The sequence below is a fragment of the Megalopta genalis genome, chromosome 1 (assembly GCF_051020955.1).
Source record: "Megalopta genalis isolate 19385.01 chromosome 1, iyMegGena1_principal, whole genome shotgun sequence".
Taxonomy (NCBI): Eukaryota; Metazoa; Arthropoda; class Insecta; order Hymenoptera; family Halictidae; genus Megalopta; species Megalopta genalis.
The window spans coordinates 13409914-13435407 of record NC_135013.1 but is presented as its reverse complement, the minus strand read 5'-3'; the positions used below and the strand labels follow the sequence as shown (position 1 = coordinate 13435407).

Genomic DNA, 25494 nt, shown 5'->3' with positions numbered 1-25494 from the left:
AACTTCGTTGCGTGAGCGTTTGTGCATTGCTAATTTAATAGCACCGTCCTGAAAGACCACTGTGACCGATCCCAGCCGCCATTCACGCGAACTTTTTGTGCGATTCGGACGGCCAGGAAGTTATCATTGCTCGCGCTGCGAGAATAGTTCCACTGTACCCGGGATTTATTTCGGTGCTTGCTTAGGAAGAGACGGTTACTAACTGCATGGTACACTCGATCTCATCTAGCTCTTGTAAAGTAGTGTTTTTGTTAGAATTATTAGTGGACTGCGGATCTTCGTGCAAAATTCGAAGTTTTCCGAGACCGATGTGAGACAGAGAAATGAAATAAAAATAAATTGTTCCTTTTAATCATCTTGATATTCACAATTTTACAATTCACAATTTCACAACTTCTCAATTTTATATTTCAGCTACTCATTTTTGCTATAAATCCATAAAAACTGCAGTCTAGTTATCAGTCGGAACGTGTACCTTTTACTTGGAATATTTCTGAATCGATTTCTGTAAAGAATTCATTGCGAGTCGTGCGCAATAGTTGTACAATAAATTGCATATACACGTAATCGATTTCCGTTTTGTACGTTCAATATAATGTACTTTTTTGTAAGTTTGTAATACATAACGTATTAACAAATCTCATATGAGATATCGATATTTACAAAAAAATTATACAACAATCTCTGGTTTGCATTCGATTCTTACTTTGTTTCGCTTCCACCTTCTACCGTGTTATTTTAAGACAATCGACGTTCCATCATTCGTATTCGTAACTGGGTCATCCCTGTATTTCAAATCCAAATGTTCGCTTTTACTGGCTTTAAAATTGTCCATCAACCCAAAACTTGCTGCATTACTTGAAGCAAGCCAAATTACACAGTCAACTGTAAACCTAACTTTGAGTCGCTGATAACCCACTCGGTGGTTGATGTGACTTTAAACACTGGATATATAACAAAAAATGTCCATATTTTTGACATTAAGGAAGAACGTATATAACCTATCGCTAAATTAAAATTGCATGCCGGTTAATGCAACACGTCGGTCTTAATCGTGTCGACCAATTGCGAAAACATTGCTTCGAGGCAATGTTAAGCCCGTAAAAAATACCTTATTATCCCTTAAACGGATTAAATTCACTTGAATTTACTAATTTAAAAATATGCAATATTTACTAAAACAACTGACAGTAATTGACAATTCGATCGAGGGTTAAATTCTACGTCAAAAGCGTCTTCGCATCTTCAATTATCGTGAAATAAAAATCACCTAGCAGGTTCAGTGTTAAAATAACAATTCAAGACACTAAGCGTCCATAGAGTTGGGCCCCGAGGGATTCTTATAAAAGCGACCGATGCCTCGAAAAAAATGAAATTTTCTCTTGATTTTTGGCGAGCAGTTGGTGGATTCGCGGACAGAGTGTGCCCTTTAAAAGTCTGCTTTTCCGCGCGGTTGAATGGCAAAGATCCGGGACCCGTTGGTAGTGGCGGCACCGGTAGACATTATTAAATTACATTTAGAAGCAAGCGTCGGCGTGGGTGGGTGGTTCAGAGAGAGAGAGAGAGAGAGAGAGAGAGAGAGACAGAGAGAGAGAGAGAGCGAGGAGAGGAGAGGAGAGGAGAGGAGAGGACACCGTCGTCGACGAGGAGGAGGAAAAGTGGCGGAGTAGGGACAAAGAGGGCCGGCGTTCGCTCGCGGCTGTATATATTAATTTGCTGCCGACAATACATATTCAAGTTGGAATTCATACGCTGTCAGAGGCAGTGCTCGGTCGACTGAATAGATAGACATTATGGATGTCATACGGAAGCAGGAGTGCCGAGAGAGGGACAGCAGCCGGCGTATGGGAACGTATGTATGTACGTTTCGCGTACGTTTCACCGCGACTCCCTCCTATGTATCAGAGGGGGATGGATAAACATGGTGAAAGAAGGGGTCTGAAGGGCTGCGAGGGTGTGCAGAGAAAGGGCGAGAGAGATAGAGTAAGTGTGTATGTGAGAGAGAAAGAGAGAGAGAGAGAGAGAGAGAGAGAGGCAGAGAGACTGCCACTGCACGTTCCGCCGTGACGTGACATCCTATTCGAGAACACGCGCCGCATGTAATGAGCGGTTCCGAAACTTCTCCGGTAACCGTCGAACGAGGCTACCTGCGTTTTACATCCGCCGTTTATCGCCAGGCCACCTGGAAACGTGCTGCGAAAAATGCGAGGCTTCCCTCATCCTACGACCCCCCCCCTAGATTCGATCTTATCCGGACTGGCGATCGATTGGTCCGGCTCTCTCAGCTGCTTTCAAGAAATTCAGAAAATTCTGAGACTCGTAGACTCTCGTAGTACCGTTCACCGTTCCTCTACACGCATGAGAATCTGCAGTTTATCCTACAGGAAAGGTTCAGCGAATATAAAGTCCGGTATAAATATATATATATGGACAACGTTTAAAACGGTATAACCTTTTTAACCCTTTCGCTACGGTAGCTCCATCCGCCGAAGTACCGTCACCGAACGGAAACTCGCTCCGGAAATATGCACAGTGCGCGTGGATTCTGTATATATGTTGTTCCAAGTCTTAAATAATAACTGTGCCTAATAAAACAATCGTTGCTCCAATGTAACAAGTATATTTACATTTTTAATTTAAAAAGACTTGCAAAATTATAGGTAACATAGGTATTTATATAATTACAAAGCCTAACGATTAAATGTTTAATATAATTAATAACGGGACGAGAATTATTAAAATATAATAATATGTAAAAACTAATAATATAATTCTGTGTGATATATTTGAAAGCAAGGATCTATACAAAGGCCAACATCGCAATCTTTGCACTCGTACCGCGAATCCGTTCTTTTATCATTTTTGCTACAAATTACACATCTCCGTCTTTTGTTTACACTTCATTTCGATGCCGCATATATGCGGCGCCCGTACTCACAGGTCGTCGAGTGGATTCCGCATGCGGCGCTCGGCGCGATTGGGCTAAGCTTCGGAAAACAGAATGAAAAATTCAGACCCGATAACACACATATGTCGAAACGCAAATTCTTTGCGTGCCTTTATTGATATATTTTCTGCTTAGCGAGCGGCATTTGCTGTAGTGAAATTTCTTAATTTCTTGTGTAATAAAATGGATCGCTCTCGTAGGAGAATAAATCAATAAATTTCATCACTAACGACAAAGTTATTGAATAACATCTCGACCAGACGAACAGAAATGAATTTCTAGAAATTCCTCTACAGGATCTAGGAGAATGTAACGCGATGTAGGAGAACGAGTGGATACCGCATATATGTGGCGCTCGGCGCGAAAGGGATAAAAAAAACTGGACTATATGACTCGAATTTTTTTTAAGACGACTGAGAAACAATCACGTCTAAATACAAAGTTTCTTGTAAATCTAAACAGCGAAGGTGTGTGAGGGTTGGAAGACTGCCTAGCTTGCTTGTTTAGGAGAATATTAACGGAATACCTCGTAGACAAAAGATTCTGGCTAAAGCAGAAGGGGTATCACGAGACGGAATTCATATTTTTCGTCGAGCACGATCTATAAATCGGGTGCTTGGAATTCATAGCAGAAGATATTTTACTTCCAATAGAATTCCAAGAGGGAAATATCTATTCTGCTAAACGTTCCTTGTGTGCCGAGCGCCGTCCAAGAAATCGTGAAAATATATTACATCTCACTGTCTCGAGAACCGTAGCAGCAGCAGCAGCAGCAGAAGCGGTAGCAAACCGTGGCGATCGTTAATCGTTGAAGCCTTCGATCCGGGAGAGGTTCCGGTACGATAAATCCGGGATGGCCGGGACGCGATCGCTGTACGTATATACGGTTGCCGGAAAAGAGGGAACTTGGCACCGCGTCTGGTGGTTCGACACTCCTCTCGATTTCGTAAAATCGAGATAGTAATTCAAACGCCTAAAGGACCCGCGCGCTCGTAAATCCTGTCTGGCCGTGCGACAAAGTGTCGCCGTGCGGTTTCGTATCTCCTCCGAATTGTAGCGTACGTGCACGCTTGGAACCGGGACACGATATATTCTATTTAATCAGTTCCACCGACCGAAATCCTGATATCCGTGGAATGCACCTGACTCCGCCTTCTCCACCGCCCCCCGCCGAATCCGAGGATGCCGAAGCTGTGACAGCCGTGGGTGGAGAGAGGAGTGAGAGAGAGAGCGAGAGAGAGAGAGAGAGAGAGAAGAGGGGGATCGGTGTCCCCGCGGTACGAAAAACCGGCGGTGCTTTCCTCGAAATTTTGTTGGTCGAGCAGCCATGCTCGAGGTAGGGGAAGCTCGTTGCTGCGAACCCGAGAAAGTAGGAGGAAAGGACGAGATAAATTCGCGGGTTTACGGCACCTTTAAAGTTGCGGGAATCTCTTTAACGACCTGGCAGCCTGCCACCGCGGCTCGCCTCCGCAGGAGGGCTGAAATGCATTGACGGTTTTCTGCGCGCGAAACCTGCCCCGGTTATCATTCATTTCCCAAAGACGACGCACCGCGGTCCCTGTTAATGACAGCGCCGCGGAATTACTGCGAAACTTCGTTGCGCGATGGAAAGAAAGTTGGCTCTTACATTAGCAGCGCAGGATTTCGCTCGATCGACCGGGATCGGGGGCCTGCGAAATAGACCAGCTGCGGTTTGCGATGTCAAGACTGCGGATAGCTCGGTTGCAGAACAAAGCATTGAGATACGCGAAATTTGTATTTTGTTAACCCTTTCGCGCCGAGCGCCGCATATATGCGGTATCGAAATGAAGTGTATACAGAAGACGCGGATGTGTAATTTGTAGCAAAAATGATAAAAGAACGGATTCGCGGTACGAGTGCAAAGATTGCGATGTTGGCCTTTGTATAGATCTTTGCTTTTAAATATTTCACACAGAATTATATTATTAGTTTTTACATATTATTGTATTTTAATAATTTTCGTCTCGTTATTAATTATATTAAACATTTAATCGTTAGGCTTTGTAATTATATAAATACCTATGTTACCTATAATTTTGTAAGTCTTTTTAAATTAAAAATGTAAATATACTTGTTACATTGGAGCAACGATTGTTTTATTCGGCACAGTTATTATTTAAGACTTGGAACAACATATATACAAAAACCACGCGCACTGTGCATATTTCTGGAGCGAGTTTCCGTTCGGTGACGGTACTAAGGCGGATGGAGCTGTCGTAGCGAAAGGGTTAAAGATTCGCTGTCTTGTGCGGATGTACGGTACAGGGCCAGTGTTTTGAATATCTTCGGGAAGTCTCAGAAAATAATTGTTAGGAATAAGTTAATAATAAGTTATGTTAATAATAGTTAATAATAATGCGATGTTAACGTTCCGACGACAAGATAGCAACATTATAGTCGAATAAACGAGACAAGGCAGCAGACTTAACTAGTGCATGTGTACTATGTATAATAAGTTTATTATAACTAGATTGTATATCTTTACGCGTTTGTGACATGTGCAAATTACCGAACACAAGAAATCACGTATGGCAATGAAAATGATCAATAGTTTAATTTTATTCTCGCCATAAGGAATCTTTTAGACAACGAACAAAATTTGTTTCCTATTTTATTTCTCGTCAAATCACGAATGAAAATACAAATTTGCATAAAGATTCGCGGTCTAATTATAACGTCATTCAACATAAATGGAACAATTAAGTGGATTTTTCACGAGACAGGAACGAAATACTCAATTTCGACTAGTTTCGCGAGAACACTATTCTTTCATTAGTTGAATGCCGCTTCAATGCTGTGAAAACTTGCGAGCTTGTATCGTTAAGCATAGGTTACGATAAAAATCGTTAATTTGAATAAATGTATTTTTGTTATGTTCATCAAGTAATATAAAGGGAGAAGTGAGTAATATAAAAATATTAGATATTTATTATTAGATATAACATATTATATTAAATATATTAAAGAGCCCATTGTTTGTGCTCCCTAAACTGACTATTAATAATTGCAATTCGTTTGTCATTTAGAGATGGAAAGTTCAGCTACTGACTATGTAGTTCTGACGGCAAAACAAAATTTTGAAGCGGGACAGTCCAAATGCGTTACTTCCGAAAGTTACGAGTTCGTCATTGATCGAAACGTCGCTCTCGAAAGGTCATTCTCGAAGCGTCATTGTCCGAAAGGTCATTCTCGAAACGTCATTTCTGGACGTCGTTCTCGAAACGACGCCAATCTTTTTTAATTGTAGACCACGCGTTCGCCTGGAGCCCGCCCCCCAAAAAGCAGGATTTGAGACGCAGCACATTCGATCTCTCTTTTTATCGTCTTATCCGGGGTTCGAATTTCAGGATGGCGCACTCGCCAGTGGTTTATTTTACTGTTACTACCAGCGGAATCGTTACCGTCAAAGCGTCTTTGCGGGCTGACTAACGCGAAATTCCGGTTTCTGGAAAGGATTTCTGTGTGTGCGCGCGCGCGGTAGGGAAACTCGGATAGGAAGCTGGGACGAATCTGGTGGGCTTCGATAAGGGAGTTCTGGATACGCGGGATCGTTCCCGATGTCCTCCTCCGCGATCTCGCAGTTAGAACACCGCGTCGTCTAATCTAACTATGTATCCTCTATCTTTTTCCTGCCGGCGAATTGGCCGCTTTGTTACGTGGATTCTCCGCTGATACGGTTATCGTCGAGCTCGATTCTATCGGTCGACCATTATCTCTGGCAAATTGAACGTCCTACGAGATCGCTGATCCCTGGTCACCCTCCTTCCCTTGCTCGAAGATGCTACATAGGGTGAAAACGCAACGAGATTCCCCGGAATACTCACTCTTCCATTGTCCTCTGTTAACGACGCGACGGTCGCGATTGGATGTGCTCCTTCTAGATCCAACAGCGTTTTCGTTCTTAACATTCTGGTTCTCGCACTGCTACGAACGCGTTCGCTTTTCGAAAATTGAGGTTTCGGATGATCGCTGGAGATTCGCTCGTAGCAAGAAGCGGAAACTTGCGAATGCGAAGTTTGCGCGAATACGACCGAAGTTGTTTATACTTCGACATAAGAATTCCAGGATTTCGTAAGCAAGAGTGAAAGATCGGCGTGAATAATAGTGGAGATTTTACGATTGATTGGTCACAGTTGAAACTTTTCGGGCACATAGCTAAAACTTATTCGTCTTTCGACGTAATAGCTCTGACTTCGAACGTCCGTAAGTTTGTGGACACCTTCCTTCGTCAAGATAGTTATCTTAAAAAAGTTGTGCAATTATTAATGAATATTTTCATAATTTTGTATGTTTACTTTGCACTACATTATAAAATATATTTTACTAATAACATATTTAATGTTTCACCAATGACAATCGATCCAGCAATATATAAATTGATATATAGCCTAAATAAAATTTGCCGACATACATCATTCGATGGCATTAATATTCTATTCGTTTAAAGTGATGTGTTCAGATACTTATGAACGAGAATGTATATCGGAGAAATCTGTATGATAATTTAGCAAGCAACTTTACCTTACTATACAGGGGTCCCGAAAATGTCTCACAATCCGAAAGTAGGGGATTTCTGACGTCATTTGAAGCAACTTTTTCCTTTGCGAAAATTTTCTCCGAGGCCTCGTTTACGAGTTATTAACGAAAAACACTGACCAATAACAGGCGAGCTCGGCTGGCGCGCGGCGGCCCAGCCAACGAGTACGCGGAGCCCGGTTCCGCTCATTGGCTCGGCCGTCTCGCGCCGAATGATCTCGCCTCTGATTGGTCACTGTTTTTCGTTAATAACTCGTAAACGAAGCCGCGGATTGCATTTTCGCTAAGGAAAAAGTTGCTTCAAATGACCTCAGGAATCCCCTACCTTCGGATTGCGAGACATTTTTGGGACACCGTGTACATCATTTTCACGAGTGCGGGTAATTTATACGCGATCAACCGCATCGGATCGCAAGTGAACGATTCTAAAAACGCTTCTGCTCGCAAAAATTCGCCGAGATGTGAATCACGAATTCCAGACTCGATGATTATGTCTCCGTCTATTTACGTTGGCCCAGTGAAAATACGTTTCATTGGATTCCCAGCGAGAGAGCGTCGCATCGGTGACAATCGCGAAAGTCGAGGGTGTTCGCGCGGCAACGGTGTAACCGTGCAAAGATCTGGATCGAAAATCGCAGTGTAGGAGCATGGCGAGGTAGACAGAAGGTGGATGACAAAGGAGAGGGAGTTGAATCCGCGAGCAGAGCGGCGGAATAACCGGGAAACGAGCTCGGAGCATTGGCGCGAAGGAGCCATCGCGCGGCGTGCTCCGAGATTCGCCTGTACGCGGCCAAGTTTTCCTCTTGTTATGAATGAACCGGGGGTTTGTCTTTGTGCCCGCCCCTCCCAGCTCGTTACGCGGGGAACACGGTCTACGGAGAATCGCGTCACATACACCCACTTGTTTACATACCCCTTCAGGGATGCGCGCCAGCGAAACGACGACGACGAGAAGAGAGAGACTGAGAAAGGGAGACAAAGGGAGAGGGAGAGAGGGAGAGAGATCTTCCTTCGTTCCTCCGTTTTCCGCAGCTTTGTCTTACGTTCGTGATCAGCCGTGGATATTGCCACGGCTTCCACCGTAGCGAATGGGCTGCTTTCGTTCCACCCTACACACTCGCATCACCTGATATCATCGCCTCGATTCACCGTCGTCGATATTGTTATCTGTTAACGAAATTCGCCGCACTAAATCTCGGGAAGGGAACAGCCTGGCTGCTTGCGGCGGATTTTATACGCCGCGAGGAGCAGCCGAATCCGAGGGAATGACTTTATTATACGCTCCTCGCGCGAGTCCAAACGCCAGCAAGACGACCGTAAATTTTTCCGGGGACGACGATCGCGCACCGCTTCTGCCGGGATTCGTCGCCAAATTTCTCCGAGACATTGCGAGAACGGGGCGAGAACCCGTTGGCGATTTGAAACAGGAGCTTGTGCAGAGTGAATCGCAAATTTCTGCACAGACGGTGTGCGTTAGTTTCGGGGATCGTTCAAAGTCAAGGTGTTGAGATCGCTGTTGCCGCGATGCCGAGGAAACAGAATTGTGGATTCGGCGTTCTTGCGCCATAGTGCCAATGGCTTTTAACCCTTTCGTTACGGGTACCGACTATAGTCGGCGTTCGCGCGACGATCTGTTAATAGAGCGACATTTTCTTTTCCTTCGCTCTATGTACCAGTTGGAAAAAACCGAAATAGAAGGTGCGTTATTTGCAGTGCAAACGACGAAAGACGCGAGTCTAGATACGAATGCAAAAATTGTAATGTAGGAATGAAATTACTAAGAATTATAATTTGATGTCTAACCACCTCAAATCGTATTTTTATTTGTGATAATAGCAAAATTTCTATAAATATGTAGATAACTTAATATTCATACAATATACTAATTTTCAGTTGTTATGTAGCTCTTCAAAAAAGTGTACATACAAGACAATCGCAAAGTGGCGTTGAAAGACGAAAGTCCGAACATCGAAGACTATCGACGTGTAAAGTGCACACTTCGTGACACGGTGCCCCGTTCAGTGGCGTCACTCCACTGTAAGGAAAGGGTTAAGGGGTGGTTTCGGTCTAGGGAGCTCGAAACAAGGTCGCTTTTTGTATTTTTTTTTCTTTTATAACAAACGTAAAAAAGACGATGATGTGGGGGTTTTAAACGTTTTATTACGCAGCTTTCGAGCATACAAAAATTTATGTAGTTTTTTATTTTTTAGTTTTATAGTTTTTCTAACTATGAAGAATACATAGGCCTCATTCTATAATTATTGCACCGTTAATTGATCTTTTATATCGCATTATATGGCACCTATATCGTTAACTGTCGAAATCAAATGAGAAATCTATTTTAATCATCACACTAATTGCGTAATTTTTAATCACCGCCAATCTATTGCGTATTTGACCAGATTTTCCCGTTCGATAAAATATAAATAAATGAATTCAGGATAACTAAGATCGGAACAATCTCAACTCTGTACCGTCGGAACCATTTTCCGTCCCAACGAAAGACCGAAACGAAATCGAGAAGCATTTTACGCATACATTTTCGTATTCACGCGATGAAGATCCTTCTTCCTGCACGAAAAGAAATAAATAGAAAGCAGATACGGCGAAAGAGATCGTTTCTATAAGTTTTGCGTATTCTGCGGACGACGTAAAACTCGATAGCGTTGGAATAACCGAACGAAACCACGGTAGATCTTGATTTATCCGCGAACTTTCGAGGTTTTTACGGCGGAACAGGACCGCGGCCGATAATCTCGAGCAAACGATTCGCGACCTCGTTATCAGAGACCAAAAAATAAGATGTTATATTGAGGTAGCGTGAGCGACATTTGCGGGGGAAAGGGAGGGAGGGGGGGGGGGACGAACAACGAAACCGTATCCGTTGACGAAAAAGCACAAGTTCGATCGGTCTCTGCTCGTAAACGCTACGCGAACGCCGCTACGGGGATCATCGGCACGGGTATAACCTGGAAATAGAGCGTTGCCATAAATTTGTGTTTCAGACAATCCGATTGGACGCGGTTTAAGGCTCCCTTCGGTTATGGCCGCGCAACGATTCGCGGCGTCCTACGATTTTCTTGATACATTGTAGTAAAACGAGTCCCGGGGCTTTCGAACTCTTCGAGATCCAATTCTGAGGACGCTGTTAAACCGAAACTGAGACGGGAAGCTAATGCGATAGGTCCTCGTAAACCGCGTAATCTGAAGCCGCGATGATCCGAAATCTTTCTCGAAATTCCACGAAATTGTTCATTAGCGTAGTCGCTTCGTCGATTTAAACAAGATTGTCCGTGGATTCGTACAAGTGAAAACGTGCTATTAGCTTGGACTTACATCGCGGAATTCGCAATACAACCGAGCGGAGAGTGATTCTACATGAAAAAATAAGAAACAAGTTTAGTATAATATTCCTTTATCCGGGGCACCCTTTTGCGAGAAAATCGACTTTAAAGTTTATTCATCGTAGTAAAGCAGGGGTGTCAAACTCAAAAGCTAATTTGGGCCGAATAAACAATGCTTAACTTTAGATGGGCCGCAAAAAAAAGTCAATGTTCATAGAAACAAATATTTTTATTTTGACTAGTACATTGTAAGAAACATATATAAAGTTAAATTATTGTTTACGTCCTGATACTTGACATCAAAAATGTTCATCTCGAGTCGCGAGTTTGACACTCCTGTAGGAAAGGATTTAATTGTTCTACCGCATGTCTTTTACCGTTCAAGATAATGTTTACAAACGTTGACAATGATAGAAACATTCCGTTTACTAAGTACTGTCCTGCGTAAGGGACGAGGAAGGGGGGGGGGGGATTCCGCTCGCTCCGCCTCACCTTCACGCCCGTAGTCACCACACTTCTTTCACTCCCGAAATCCACTTCTATTGGGGAATCGGTCGCCCGCTCAACCCAATCACGTCTCTGCTCAGCGCATAACTTAGCCAATAATAATCAAGTCTGAAAATTGGAAGCGGCTAAGTGGAGCGGGCGATCGATCCCCCCGTTTCTCCTCCCTTGCGTCATTTAGTTTATGCGTAGTGTTTCATTTTCCCGTTTCCCGATATTATCTTCAGGTTCTTAACACATTGCGGACGGGGCTCTGCGCGTTCAACACGCCCTCAAAGACCGCACATTTTCGAACGCTCCAAAAACATGCTTGGCAAGTAACAGGAAGCGGATACGCACATTTCTAATTTGCATTTAGTATTCTTAAATAATACTATATATACATAGTTTATATATCTGTTTATTATATAAGATTTTTTACATTTTAACTATTATTTATTATACAAATTTGAATATTGATTTAGAGTGGCTATAATGACTGATCATTTCTACATGCTTGCAATGATTCATTTGTTTCGCTAAAATTACTTAGGAATGCGGGAGGCTTCGTTACCATGGTTACGTAACAGAAATATTTGCGGCTGGTTGCTTGTTGCTGATTAAATAAAAAAAACATGAAAACGAGATATCTCGTGACCCGTCCGCAACGTTCAATTTGCTAAAAACGAGATATCTCGTGAGCCGTCCGCAATGTGTTAACATTGTATGATGACGTAGGTGTCAGATATCCGTAAAATTCCTATACTCGAGTAATACATCGCAAACCTGCGAACATGAGAGTAACACTGCACGAGCAAAACATGATTATTTTCACTTATACTTCATAAATGAGCCGTTTATTTTGAAAGTGGCATAAGTAATGGCATAATCGTAATGAAAAGTGGTGATTTTTTTAATGTTTATACGAAATGATCTATACTGAGAAAAATATCAGTATCCTGAGATAAAACAAATACAAGTAAATCTTCTCGAAAGTTAGCATCCATATTTTTAAACGTGTTAAAACGCAAACCCTTAAATATATCGACTTAAAAACAAAGTGACTTATGCCACTTTCAAAATAAACGACTCAAATATTGAATACATTTTTAATACGTGTATGATAACCGTTTAAAAACATCATATGATACAATAGAAATATAAAAAATATGTGTATGGTACAGCACGTTTGCTGCACAGTGCAATGAAAAGTTAATCAAGATGCTAATTAGTAATTAGTGATTACAAATGATCGCGTATTCGTCAGAAGAATCTAAAATTAATACTTTAGGGATAAGTCAACGCTTTTGCATCTTGTAATTGTTGCATTTGTTTCACTTTGTCTCGGTTGTTCTACGCCTCCTGAGTCCCGTCGCGCGTCTCGCTCGCCCGTAGTGCCTAAATAATACACACACACATACGCACCCACAGAATTACTGGAAACGCGTCTGATATGCTTCTAGCCGAAAGTGGCGTCCACGGGGTAGCGAGACGGCGTCGGGAGTCAGGGGGTGTTGTTTGTTTTTATTCGGCCGAACTCGTTTCCTGGAAATTCAGTCTGACGACTAATTTGGGGCCTGTAGAAAGGGTTCGTTTCTGCCGATAAGGGAAACGCGTTTACTCTGTTTCTGCGAGGCGTTAACATAGAATCTTTTCTCGACTGAATTCATCCGAGTACTGGACAGTACCTATGCCTTCATTTCGAAGTGACGCCCGCCTTTGTTGACACTTTCAGTTGATTGCGATGTTGTCTAATCTCGTCCTAGGTGATGATGATTTTTGTAATTGATTCGTCTCTTGTACGTAGCGTTACTATATCTTCTACATTTCTTATTTTTGTCACAACTTCTGAACGAAGCATTTATGGACTTTCTGTTATATAATGAAATATTATAATAATACGATATTATAATTTGGGAAACGCGTTTACTCTACTTCTGCGAGGGCGTTAACATGGTTAGATTGATGGGAATCGGTCCTACACTTTTCTCAGCTGACTTCTTAACACCGGACAGTAAATTCTACAGTAAATTGTCTCCAATTCTCCTTCAGCTTGTAAACAAAAATGGACTATTTGGGAAGAGGAAATACGATTAATCGCGCCTCGTGGCTCATTTTTAAAGCGAAGTTCGAATAATCGTATCTCTCTCTTCTCAAATTGTCCATTTTTCCTTACAAGTTGAGGGACAATTGGAGAGAATTTATTGTAGTTCGCAAAAATGAATGTTTGTAAATATCATCTCGAACGAAAGCAACTGTAGTAAAAGAATAGACAACTAAACGCCTGGGAGTGTCCGCTCTCAGATCGTAATTGTTTCTATCGTCGCAGAGAGGAGTTCCGTTTATTTTCTGACTAGTAATTGGCTTCACTTTTCCTAGTGTCCTAATGGTTGCCGGTTAATCACCGAGCGGGCGTGTTTTCGGCCGATAAATAGAGGCGGTAACGGTCCAGTGGCGTGCGTTCCGTAAATTCAGCAAGAGCTGATCGGTAAAAGCGTAATGGAGGATTCCGTGACCGGCGATGGGAAACGGTAGCTAAAGGGCCGCGTTTGTGATCGGTCACGACCCCGTCCCGTCGTCGTCGTGAACTTCTAAATTATTACGCGGTTCCGGATTTAATGGAGCCGATGGTAAAAGAACGTCCACGCGAGCTCGTAAAGCTTAATCTCGGCACGGCTGCGTTCCTCCTTCTTTCTCGCTGTTTACCCTCGGCCCCTGAACATTTCCGAGGACAAAAAGTGGCCCGTTTACACGCGGAAAACAAAGGAATCCGGAATACCTAGCCGCGAACGCAATTCGCTTCACGGAACAATCCGGGAAGCGCTAAAAGGACCGGCGCTCCGCCGGAATGCGGATTCCTTCGTAACTATACCGCGTCTATGACTATTGTTCTCGACGAAAGAAACACCGTTCTTCGAAGCCCGCCATCGGTGCCTCGTTCGCTGAATTCTTTCCGAAAGTTTTCCTCGGTCAATTTATGAAATTTCTGTCTATGGAACGCCCGACTGTTCGCTTTTCAGAAAATAACCTGGTCGAGGAACATTTAACGGTTTACTATTTTTAGTTGGATAACAATCGATTTCAGTTGCTCCACCATTTCCGCCATTTCAGTACCTAACTATATCGCGAGCGTAAAGAAGAGTAAACTCGGCACGTTTTCTTTTATTTGTTCGATTAAATCTATTTATCGAAACGCGAACTACGGTTATTTAAAGTTTACTTTTATTTAGTAAATTGCCAAAGCTTGTACCGTGATATGAATAAGTGTTCGATTTTATGTGAAAAAAGAAAGTATAAATCGGGAGAAATGTTTAAATTGAATTTAACCACCTAGCTGCGCCGATCTATTTATAAGATCAATTTTGTATGCGTTTTATCGATGGAATAAGTTTCTGGATGTAGTTTCTTTCGCCATGTTGTCCTAGAATTATTCTAATTCTATTATGAATACATTAAGAACAAGAAGACGTAAAGTTGGCATGATTACCCATTAATTCCAAATAATCGAGAACCACAGCCATAATTTTCAAAGACAGAGTATCTTTATCGAAACTCGAGAAACTGAAATAAATTTGTCATTTTGTCAACAACAATTATTTTACTGCTTACTCGAACATTTGGTTTTGCATAAAGCGTTAAAGAAAAAGATTATAGTGCATCTTAAACTGGACCAGTTAAAACATGCATTTACATTCGCCAGTGTTAAATGACATTCGCCGCTTCAGCAGAAATTTTGCGTTAGCCTTTTTCTTTGCTCCTCGGTGAAGCAACTTCCTCGCAGCTTTCTTGCGTTTCGTGGACACGTACAACGCCGAATGTTTGGTTGCAAACCTCAGCGACACGTGTAAAAGCATCTAGTCAGCGCAGCAACGTAGCATCTCGAATCGACGCTGTCGCGATCGAGCCGAATAAAGCCAGTGGAATCTCGCTGCGAAATCCTGCCAGCACTTCGCCTTCGAGCCGAGAGTTTCTCAATTCGTTCGTCCGCTCGAGCGATCCAATTTCGAAAACATTAAAGACCGCCGGCCGGGCTTTTTATTCGACATCTTTGCATCTTAAATCTGCCGGCAATAATTTCCTGCAGGACCGGAAGCGCATCAGACTATTTAAATTGCTCCGGTGATTTCTCATCAGTCTGCTGATCAAAGTCGATGACGATTAGCGAAAGTTCAGCCTTCTCGGGTCCGGGGCGGGGTGGAGGCACGATGAAATTCCTTTTCCAAGTTATATTAACGCCGTTACTCGTTCCCGCGGGCTCTCCTCGGACGAACTTTAATCGTGAATAATGAAGGAGTCCGAGGACGATTATTTTTCTTAGCGAGGGGACGATATTGAACGGAGACCCGTAATTTCGTCCAGATGCCATTTTTCGCGCCCCCGAAAATCCCGTGGCTCGCCGCCCGCCGACTCGCTTTCCAGCTGGCGAAAAATTCCGACGGAATTGCTATTGCGCCGGGAACAAAAATACATAACTCGCCGGTATGAAATTTCAGCCCTAAGTGGAGAACGCAGTTAGAACTGTACGGTGAAATATTTTACGACGTATTCCTAGCCGCGAAACAATTTTTCTTCGCGCGAACATGCAGCTACCGTTTCCGCGCGATTAATCATTGCGTTTAAGTGCACCTTGGTAAATTGATCCGCGTATCCTTGACGGCTTTTGTGAAGCCTCTGATTCCGCGTGAAACATTTACAATTGCGAGATTCTTCTTGTATGTATTGAAATTTCGCGTATCGCGCATTGCAGGACGTGGGTGGACAATTTAAATGGAACTGTCTATCACGAGTCTTTATAATTAAAGTCTGGCATTTTAATGCGCTATTTCAATTTGAGAAGCGCCGTAGGACGAACAGAAAATTGCAATGCTCGATCATAGTTCGATCGTAGATCGTCGACGGTCAATTTGATCGCAGTTTAATAATTCCTTCAAAAATATTGGGTCGTTCGGAAAGTTGTTCCGTTCTTTCACGAGAAAATAAAAGACGATTCTTTAATGTTTCAAATAAAGAAAAAACTTTCCGACATGTTTCTGGTGTTCTCTTAAAATCTTATCTCGTAGAAGCTTCGTCGTTTATTCGTAAAATGCTGAATCACGTGCTTCTTTTGAGCGAACGAAATTACTTTTGAGAAACGAAACAACTTCCCGAACGATCTAATAGAAAATTTTCTTTCTTATTTAATGGATCGAAGTTGCGTCGAGAGAGAGAGACGCAAGTTCCATTCGCAGATGTTAATTAAGAAGAATTGTAGAGGCGTTTTTATGAATTTATGGAGATTCCCGCCGTTCTTGGTATCGCGGAGGGAAGACCGTTTTTATAATTACTAAAATCTGTTATTTAAATGCAGAATTGCAGCTGGAAAAGATTATTCAGGCTGAAAGATTGTCCAGGAAGCAGAGATCAATAATTCCGCCAGAAAATCGGTCTTATAAATATTGAAACTCATCGTTCCGCCATTCAATTGCAAAAACGCATCGCAGACATCGATGGAAGGGTTTATTGGTATCACGGCCGGTATTAATAATTCGGCGGAATCGCGTATCGGCAACAATTTCGTCGAGCGTCGGGATAATAATTGTCACCGGGCGTACTATTTGTAATTCACCGGTTAGCCGCGTCAAATTTTACAATACCGGCCCTCATTATATTTACAGCGATGCGGCGGCCGGCGTTGCTTACCTGTCAATGCGGAACCCGGGGAAACAATTTATGGCGTCGGTATAGCGCCGGGCTATGCAGATTCATCGAACGATTGTTGCTGCCGGCCATCAAAATGCAACGACGATGTTGCCGTAGCTGCGTGCCGTCTCTCCGGTTTAATTAGTGTTACAATGATCGGGAAATCCCCGGTATCATAGCCATTGCCTGGTGTCGCGCGGATAATTACTGCGCGGCCACGGACCTGCATGGGGAATTTCGAAATCTCCTTCGACAATGGGCGAAGACAATGTCGCCCGGTGCAATTAAATCTTCTTCATTCTGTTGTCACTCTCGGCTGAAACGGATCATTTTAAAATCGGACTACGAGGGCGCTAATTTTAATTCTCTTAACGGAAAGCGGTGTTCGCAGAATTACTATAGACTGCGGATCTTCGCGCGAGAAATTAAATAAATCAAATACTGTTCGCTCTTATATATATAACAGGGCCGCGTACAAGTCACCCTTGTTTATCTCTGACAGAAACTATATATACACTGAAAATAGCAACGTCGCTAGTTACTTAGTAGTAAGTTCTCTTTGCTAGAGATTGTAGGCACGACGAAACAATTTAACGCGTTTACTACCAGCATTACATTTGATGCTTTTCACGAAAATACAGTAATGTCTCCCTAACTCAGACGCTCAGATTGTGCACAAAAATGGACAATTTGGGAAGAGGAGATACGATTGTCCGAGCGCTGCACTTAGTTTTCATAATTGTTGTCAATCGGTGACTATAAAATTGAGTCGCAAGGCTCGAATAATCGTATCTCCTCTTCCCAAATTGTCCAATTTTGTGGACAATCCGAGCGTCAATTAGAGAGACATTACAGTAGTCGAATTGATGTTATACTCGTAGCTGTACAGAGGTATAATACATAATAATTATTCGAACATTCGTTTACTAAATCGTTGTAACATTTTGCAAATGTGGCACACTGTTTTTAGTGGTAGTGAACGGTTAACCAGTTATCCTGTATACTGTATACAGTACACTGACCAACGAAAGGCGAGCTCGCCTAGCGCGAGCCGGCCAGCCAATCAGCAGAACTGGGCCTCGACCGCTCGTTGGCTCGGACGCCTTGCGCCAGCTGAGCGGGGATTCGACCGCCTCGACCGCTGGCGCCGTTGGCCCGGCCGCCCCGACCGCTGGCGCCGTTGGTTCGGCCACCTCGCGGCAGCTGATTTCGCCTCTGATTGGTCACTGTTTTTCGTTAATAACTCATAAACAAAGCCGCAGACTGCATTTTCGCTAAGGATAAAGTTATTTCAAAATATTATTATTAATTATTATTTCAAAGTATTATTATTAATTATGGGACTTTTTGATTTCCTCCTTACTTTCTCTAAATACGAGACATCTATAAAATACATAATTTAATAAAGAACATCAAAGTATGCATCCTTTTTAACCAATTAGCTGTTTTAAAAGATTTGACGGATAACTTGGGTCCCAGTCAAAGATAAAAATCTTATTGGAAACTGTTTCTACGGGATGGCTGTGCTAATCGAGGATTGAGACGGCTCGGCAATGAACCGGAATCGGCAATAATGACGGCGTTATGGCTGCAGGAGCGGGGTCGAGAAGGAGCAGAAGCGTGTCTTTCAGTATATCGGAAAGTCTGGCGGAAGGTTTCGATCCAGAATGGCGACAGACACCGGCGGCGACGGGAACTTCCCGAGACAGCAGAGCGGCGAAATTATCTGCAGCATCCGCGCGCACACGCGAGAAACACATCGACGCCGTTCCACGCCGACACAGGCACTCGCGCGAGTTTGCCGAAACTTCCCGTAGGCCGTGCCAGTTCGGTACAGTTCCTCCGAGACGGAGTGCAAAGTTATGCTGGCTGGCGTGCGCGCGCGAGAAATTGTGCGGCAACCATGCCGCAAAATCAGATTACCTCGCTGCTTGGTGGCATCCTTCGCGAGTCCTTCCTCGGGACATCGTCCTCGGACCGTCCCACAGGACGCGGGATCCTGATCCCAACCGGTCTGGTACCACGCGTTGCGATCCTGCTGTTTAATCGTTAAAAAACGGTCGCATCTTTGCCGATACTTGGAGCATATGCGTTTTCAAGTAAATTTCTAGGGTTCCTTGTGTCGATGATATAGGCGTCAATTATTTGATTGCTCTGCTTCTGCAACGACTTGCCGACATTTATTAGGTGTGAGGATGATAAATGCATCGATGGAAGTTGCTCCTAGAAGCTGAGATTGTTTATGCTCATTTTTTTTTGTTTATGCTCACTCTGTTACGTTAGAATCGAAAAGTGTAATGAATATATCGCGGATCTTCGTTCATTTACGGCATTGTGAATTTTTAAAATGATAGAAAACATGTGTATTAATAACAATGAAGAGCACTTTTCTTATATTAGAACCACAGACAGTTCTTCACTGGTTTCGTAAGACTGATAAACTAGCATAAGCTGTACTTTGCCACATTGATGTCCGAGTGGCCAGTACAGTGTTCTGGAATCTTTCTGGAACCTTTCTGGAACCATCCTGGAACCATTCTGGAACCATTCTGGAACCATTCTGGAAATTTTCTGGAACTTTTGTGGAACCTTTCTGGAATCTTCCTGGAACCTTTCTGGTACTTTTCTGGAACTTTTGTGGAACCATTCTGGAACCATTCTGGAACCTTTCTGGTACTTTTCTGGAACTTTTGTGGAACCATTCTGGAACCATTCTGGAACCTTTTTGGAACTTTTCTGGAACTTTTCTGGAACTTTTCTGTAACCATTCTGAAACCTTTCTGGAACCATTCTGGAACTTCTGGAACTTCTGGAATTTTTCTGGATTTTTTCTGGAACTTTTCTGGAACTTCTGGAACTTTACTCGAAATTTTAATTTAATGACAGAATTTTAAGTTTCTGATCTGTATATTTCAAGTATTTTAGTAGATATTGTATCATATTGTTCGACTCAACCAAGAGTCTCACTACAACCTTATGTAACACGGTATGAACGAAACTAAGTGAAGAACTAACTAATTAACTTTTTTGCCACTTGCATATAGTAACTATATCCCTCTTAACTCTCGGTCTGTGGTAACCAGATCAATTTGACCAAGTGTACTTTTAATCGTCACCTAATTATCCAATCTACGGAAATTGGACAAAACAAATTGCTGTTTACAGTAGAACCAATCGAAATGATAATAGAACTACAAGAAGAATCTACAAAAATATGTTTTGAAAAATTAATGAATAAAGCTGAATCATTGTCAATCATATATTTGTTGAAATATATGCAACTGATGATTTCAAGTATTTCCCGAAACAGTAAAGAGGAAGCGTCGAAAACTGTTCAACCTAAAAATAGCGGGGAAAGTTCTAGTAAAAAGCAAACAAATGATGGAAGATGTAGACGTAAAGCTCGAAAAAATGCAGAAAAGATGGAGTGTATCGAATCGCGCCGGTCGATCGCAGTTATTCGATGGTGAACAGTGTTTTTGGAAGCGAATTTTCACGAAACCAGCCCGCGGCAGCGAAACATTTAATGGAGAGCAGGACCTTTTAATATTTTGCCGCTCGGTCGGACGCGCGATAGGAAATTTATGCGACGGCCCGGCCGCGGGAAATTTAAATAGAAACGGTGTCGTTCATCTTGAACGGTATAATACGCGGGAACCGGGCGATCAAGAGAATAAGAGAGCCCCTGCGACGGCGTTCAAGATAAATGCGCTTTGTATATTAAAGCACGGTGGCTTTAATAAAAGTTTCGCCGGTGCGGTGCTCGCCCGCGGCTCTCTCGCGTCCCTTGCACGATCTCTCCGAAAGACGATTTCTCATTACGCTTCTGTCGTCTTCGTTATTCTTTTCGCCGGGGATAATTCACGGTAGGATAGCCACGGCCGGCCTGCACGGATTCAGGAATTATGTGTAATATATTAGTCCCCTGTGCGCGATCGCTTTTAATTAGTCCTTTGAACGATCCTGCGATCTTCTTCTCGGCTCCTTGCGAATTCGTCTTCATCTAGATTTTCAGATGTTTATACTTTCGTTTCGGTCTTTCCGAGACAAATCTCTTATGCGTCGAGAGCCTATTAATAGCCTTCTCAATGACTGAATCGTGTCGAAGAGAAGCTCGACAATTTTCTTTTAAATAATCAATTTCTTAAGACACTCTAAAAAAGTGGCATCTTTACTGACACAGGGCTATTAAACATTCGCCGGTAGATAAAATTTTAATTTGCAAACACATTTTCTGTAATTTAATCTTCACTCTTTTCAATTTTTCTGAATGATGAACATTAAACGTTTTCTTCTCATAGCAATTTTAAAAAGAAACCGACAGCCAACTTCTACTACGGTTATAGTTTATTATTAACTTCTACTAGTTATATATTATTTATATAACTTCAATAATTAATTTACCTTTTCAAAGATAAGGAACAGTCGCCGAAATAAGATTCTATTGAATCATCACGTTTATCTAGAAAGAACAGCTTTGTAACTTTGTTGGTGACACTAACTGCTCTAACGAGCTCGTTGAGCCATTAGTATCTTTCTGTGCTGCGATCCGAGCAGCAGTTCCTAATATAATCAGTTAACCAGCGATCATGATTACACAGCCGTGACAGCGGATCCGAGTTCCAAACCGTGTTCGAAGCCGCGTTTTATTCTCGTCCGAGTCGCATCGGCCACGAAGATAGCCTGGGACCGTTCCCCGTGTACTTTGCCGTCTTCCTTCGGGCATTCTCTGCCAATTTATTATCGCCGCTAACGGTTACCAAAGCCGGCGACGGTTTTGTCCGGCGGTTTCACGGATGAAACCACTTATCTCCGCCACCGTCGCCGCACTGCAATAATTTCTCTTTTCTATAAGGCCACTTTAAGGCTGCCCGATAGCGGTAACAAAGACGCGCGCGGGAGTATTTTATTCCTCCGTTGCATCGGCTCAAAGATCTCTCCGCCTTTCGCGCGATTTACTTCGACAAGATGGGGCCTTTTGTAGCGGTAATGATCTTGTAACGGCCAGGCTTGTTTAAATGGAAAAGCTGTTGAAGGGCCCCGATATCGTCCGCCTTTACTCGGTGTCTCTATAGTTTTCAAACAATTAAACCAGCCAGAAACTTCTGATCGCTGTTGCAATCCCAATCGGACACCAAGCTCTTCGCCTTGGTTTCGTACTTCTTGGGGTGGGAACCGGAATTCAGCGATACGTTATGCTACTTTTCAAGGGAATAATAATTATTTCATCAATGTGGAAAATCGATGGAACCGTTATCAAGGAATGGTGACAATTTTAAGGAATTTTGTACGTTATTTGGTAATAATTTCCGAAGCACACACACACACACACACAACTGTAGAAAACGTGAATCGATTAAAAACTGACTTAATCTTGTATTAACTTTTCAAAGTTCAAATGGGTAACAACATAACTTTGAACTCTTTCGAAGGTTTCGTTGCTTTGCATTCCGTACAACAAAATTCTATTTTGTTATAAATGCATAAAATCTGCAGTCTAGTGAAGTGTTACCGAATTACTCATTTTGCGGATCAAAATCACTTGTTCCAAACTTCTTTGTTGAACCTTGTTCTTTGAAATCGAAACAAAATTTGGTTCTTCTGTTACCATAATCCAGGAATAAGAGTAGTTTACAACAAAATAAATACTGACTAAGACAATGAAGTATAGGCAATGTAGATACGAAAAAAACGCAAAGCAGTTAATCTTTAAAGAGCCAGAAAGCCAATATATTAGGTCGAGGCATAACAGTAAGTTTGTGAAATAAATACATTAAACATAATTTTAGAATAAAACTAGAATAAAACTGACTTATACAAGGAAATTTGCCGGCCTTCTACAGGTTAACCGTACGAGTGCTGTCACCAGGTGATTTTGATCCAGTGAACTGTTAATCGCCACCTAATTACTGAATTTACAAAAATGAAATAAAATAAATTTATTTATTTCCTAAATTTATTTAGTTCCTATTTAACTAGGAACAATAGAAAGAACAATATATCTACAAGAAGAATCTTCAAAAATACGTTTTGCAAAATTAACGGATAAAGCTGAGAATTATTCGAACGATCGTGAATTTTATAGTTGTGTTGAAATGGTCCGTCGTTCTCGAGGATGAAACACGTAAAACAATTAATAAATCGAATCTCGTAGCTACAAAGCAATGGTACGCGCGGACTGCGCGATTAGGTAGTCGCGGAGAGTTGTAGACATTTGAAGCGTGCTCGAGAATTCGCTAACAAAGGTCTCGGTTGTTCCAGACATGCTACGAAATGGAGAGGTACCTGAAGGACGAGCCGAAGCTGCAGTCGTACAAAAAGTTGCCCACAGAATTGGACACGGCACCGTGGAACCTCTTCAGGGCGCCGCCAATCTCGTGGACAGCGTCCACGGGCACCGCCAACGCACAATTCGAATCGCCAATCAAAATGGAGGTGAGTAACGATGCTAGGTGTGCTCGCTCCGGTGCTCCCATGGGGACACTTCAACGAACCCCTACCGAAGCCCCGCTCTTCCCAACCCACCCAGCTCCCCCTCGTCCCCCCACCGCACTCTGGAAGAACGTGGTTCACGAGCAGGAGTGTCAAAAGCGGTCTTCTTTCTCTTTTTCGTCCGTGATGCGACGTAGGTGACGACGTCGTCGGAGGACAGGGAAACGCTCTGTCTCGACGACATAAAATTCAGTCCCGGCGATCACAACCACAACGGCCGCGATAGGGATCTCCTGGACCGACACCTCGATTCCTTGTCGATGTCGTCGGCGAGTTCGGCGTGTTCGGCGTTGTCCTGGGACAGCTCGCCCTCCCTCTCGTGCACAGCACTCATTCTCAAGAAAGAGCCCAGCGAGGATCTCGAAGAGGATGAGGAGCACGAGGTGCGTTCAAAGCCGGATTTACATCTGACACTTATCGTCCAAACTTTCTACCCGAGGATACCGTTTCCCCTTCGGTGACAGCGACCGTATTCCTTTCGTTTCTTCTCTTTGTTTGTCCTCATCTTCCTCCTCCTCCTCTTCTTCTTCTTCTTCTTCTGCTTCTGCTTCTGCTTCTACTTCTTCTGCTTCTTCTTCTTCTTCTTCTTCTTGCCTTCTCCCATTTTATTTTCATCCCGTCGACCGGTCCCGGCCAAACGCTCCTTCGTTTCTTTTCAATATTCCGGACGCCTCGGATTGTTCTGCATGCGAATGCTTAACTTGCGATTATGTAAATGGCGGGACGCGCGAACCGACCGACCTGCTCGGCAACGACTATCGTATCGGCGGAATGAGTTCCTTTCTTGTTTTGGGTTTCGAGCCGCTCGGTGCCAAGGCGAATAACTCGGCAAAATGAAGGTTTACGTTTTCTTGATGCGGGTTACGGGCCCGGATATCGGTTGCGGAAACTCGAGTCTCCGCTAATTTCGTGGAAAACTGCGATTACCTGCTTTTCGTCGTGCGTGTCTACGCTGCTGTTCGTGCGTATTTAACCGTTTGAGTCCCAAGCAGCGCGATCGCGCTGTTCAGCTCTTGTGCCGCGATCAAACTTTAGTGACGCACGTACATCGCATAGCTGCTTTTTCTCATTTTTTTCCTTTTTGTTGTGTTTGTCAATCTCGACGAGCGCTATCGCGCCGCTTGGTTCTCTTCGCAATCAATTAAGAAAAGCGCTATCACGCTGTTCGGTATTTTTAGACCGTGTTTTCTGAACAACCCCTGGGACTCGAACGGTTAAACATATATTGTACAGATTAGACGTATCGTAGGGAACGTGAAATTTAATTTTTACGAAATTTCCCGAAAAGTATTATTCGAAGTCAGACGATCACTTGTTTTCTTTACGTTCATTTTTCGACATCTTTGTACGCCACGCTCAACAAAGTCTGAAACATATGTCTCTCGATGAAACATTTTAATACAACTGTCCTACCAAACCGTCGGAACATTCAACTGTCATCGTTCGTTAATCTATGCTAAACGTTTTATAAAATACTTTGCTAGAGACATATCGAATTATCGGCTCCTCGAAAGAACATCCAAACATTTTGAATCTTGAAGCTCGGCGAACGCGGTCGCGAGACTGCGCACCGGCAGGATGCGCGACTTCATTTGTCAATATGAGATCGAACTCATTCAAGTAGCTAATGACCATCGGAGAGTAGAGCAGAACAGTGCAGCCAGTAACGAGCGTCCTGAAAAGAATGGCTCTATTTACGCAGGAGTCGTAACGCCGCTTCCGGTCCTCCGGTTCCGTTGCGAATCGCATCCCGTTGGGCACAATGCCCGTCAAATTTCAATTACCGGACGAACGGCCGGTTATACAAATAACGATTCTTCCCAATTTTCGTCGGGTTACGTGTGCGGCTCGCGATGTAATTTAACGCGCGCCTGCACACGCACGTTGCAGGGCCCCGTGTAATCCGTTTACGAGGTCATTTGCCATTGATCGATTCGCACCGGCGCTGCTGCTGCTTCTGCTGCTGTTAGCCCGGCTCTCTCTCTCGCTCTC

The 25494-nt window shown here is 43.1% G+C and overlaps 1 protein-coding gene across 1 annotated transcript in view; it reads left to right on the top strand.

Moving 5' to 3' along the window:
* LOC117228702 (uncharacterized) overlaps positions 1-25494 on the top strand; it is a 720896-nt gene that overhangs the window by 634172 nt on the left and 61230 nt on the right. Inside the window, exons 3-4 of the mRNA XM_076521571.1 lie at positions 23272-23445; positions 23640-23885. Coding sequence (XP_076377686.1) covers positions 23284-23445; positions 23640-23885 — 408 coding nt within the window. The 5' untranslated portion in view covers positions 23272-23283. The remainder of the gene's footprint in view (positions 1-23271; positions 23446-23639; positions 23886-25494) is intronic.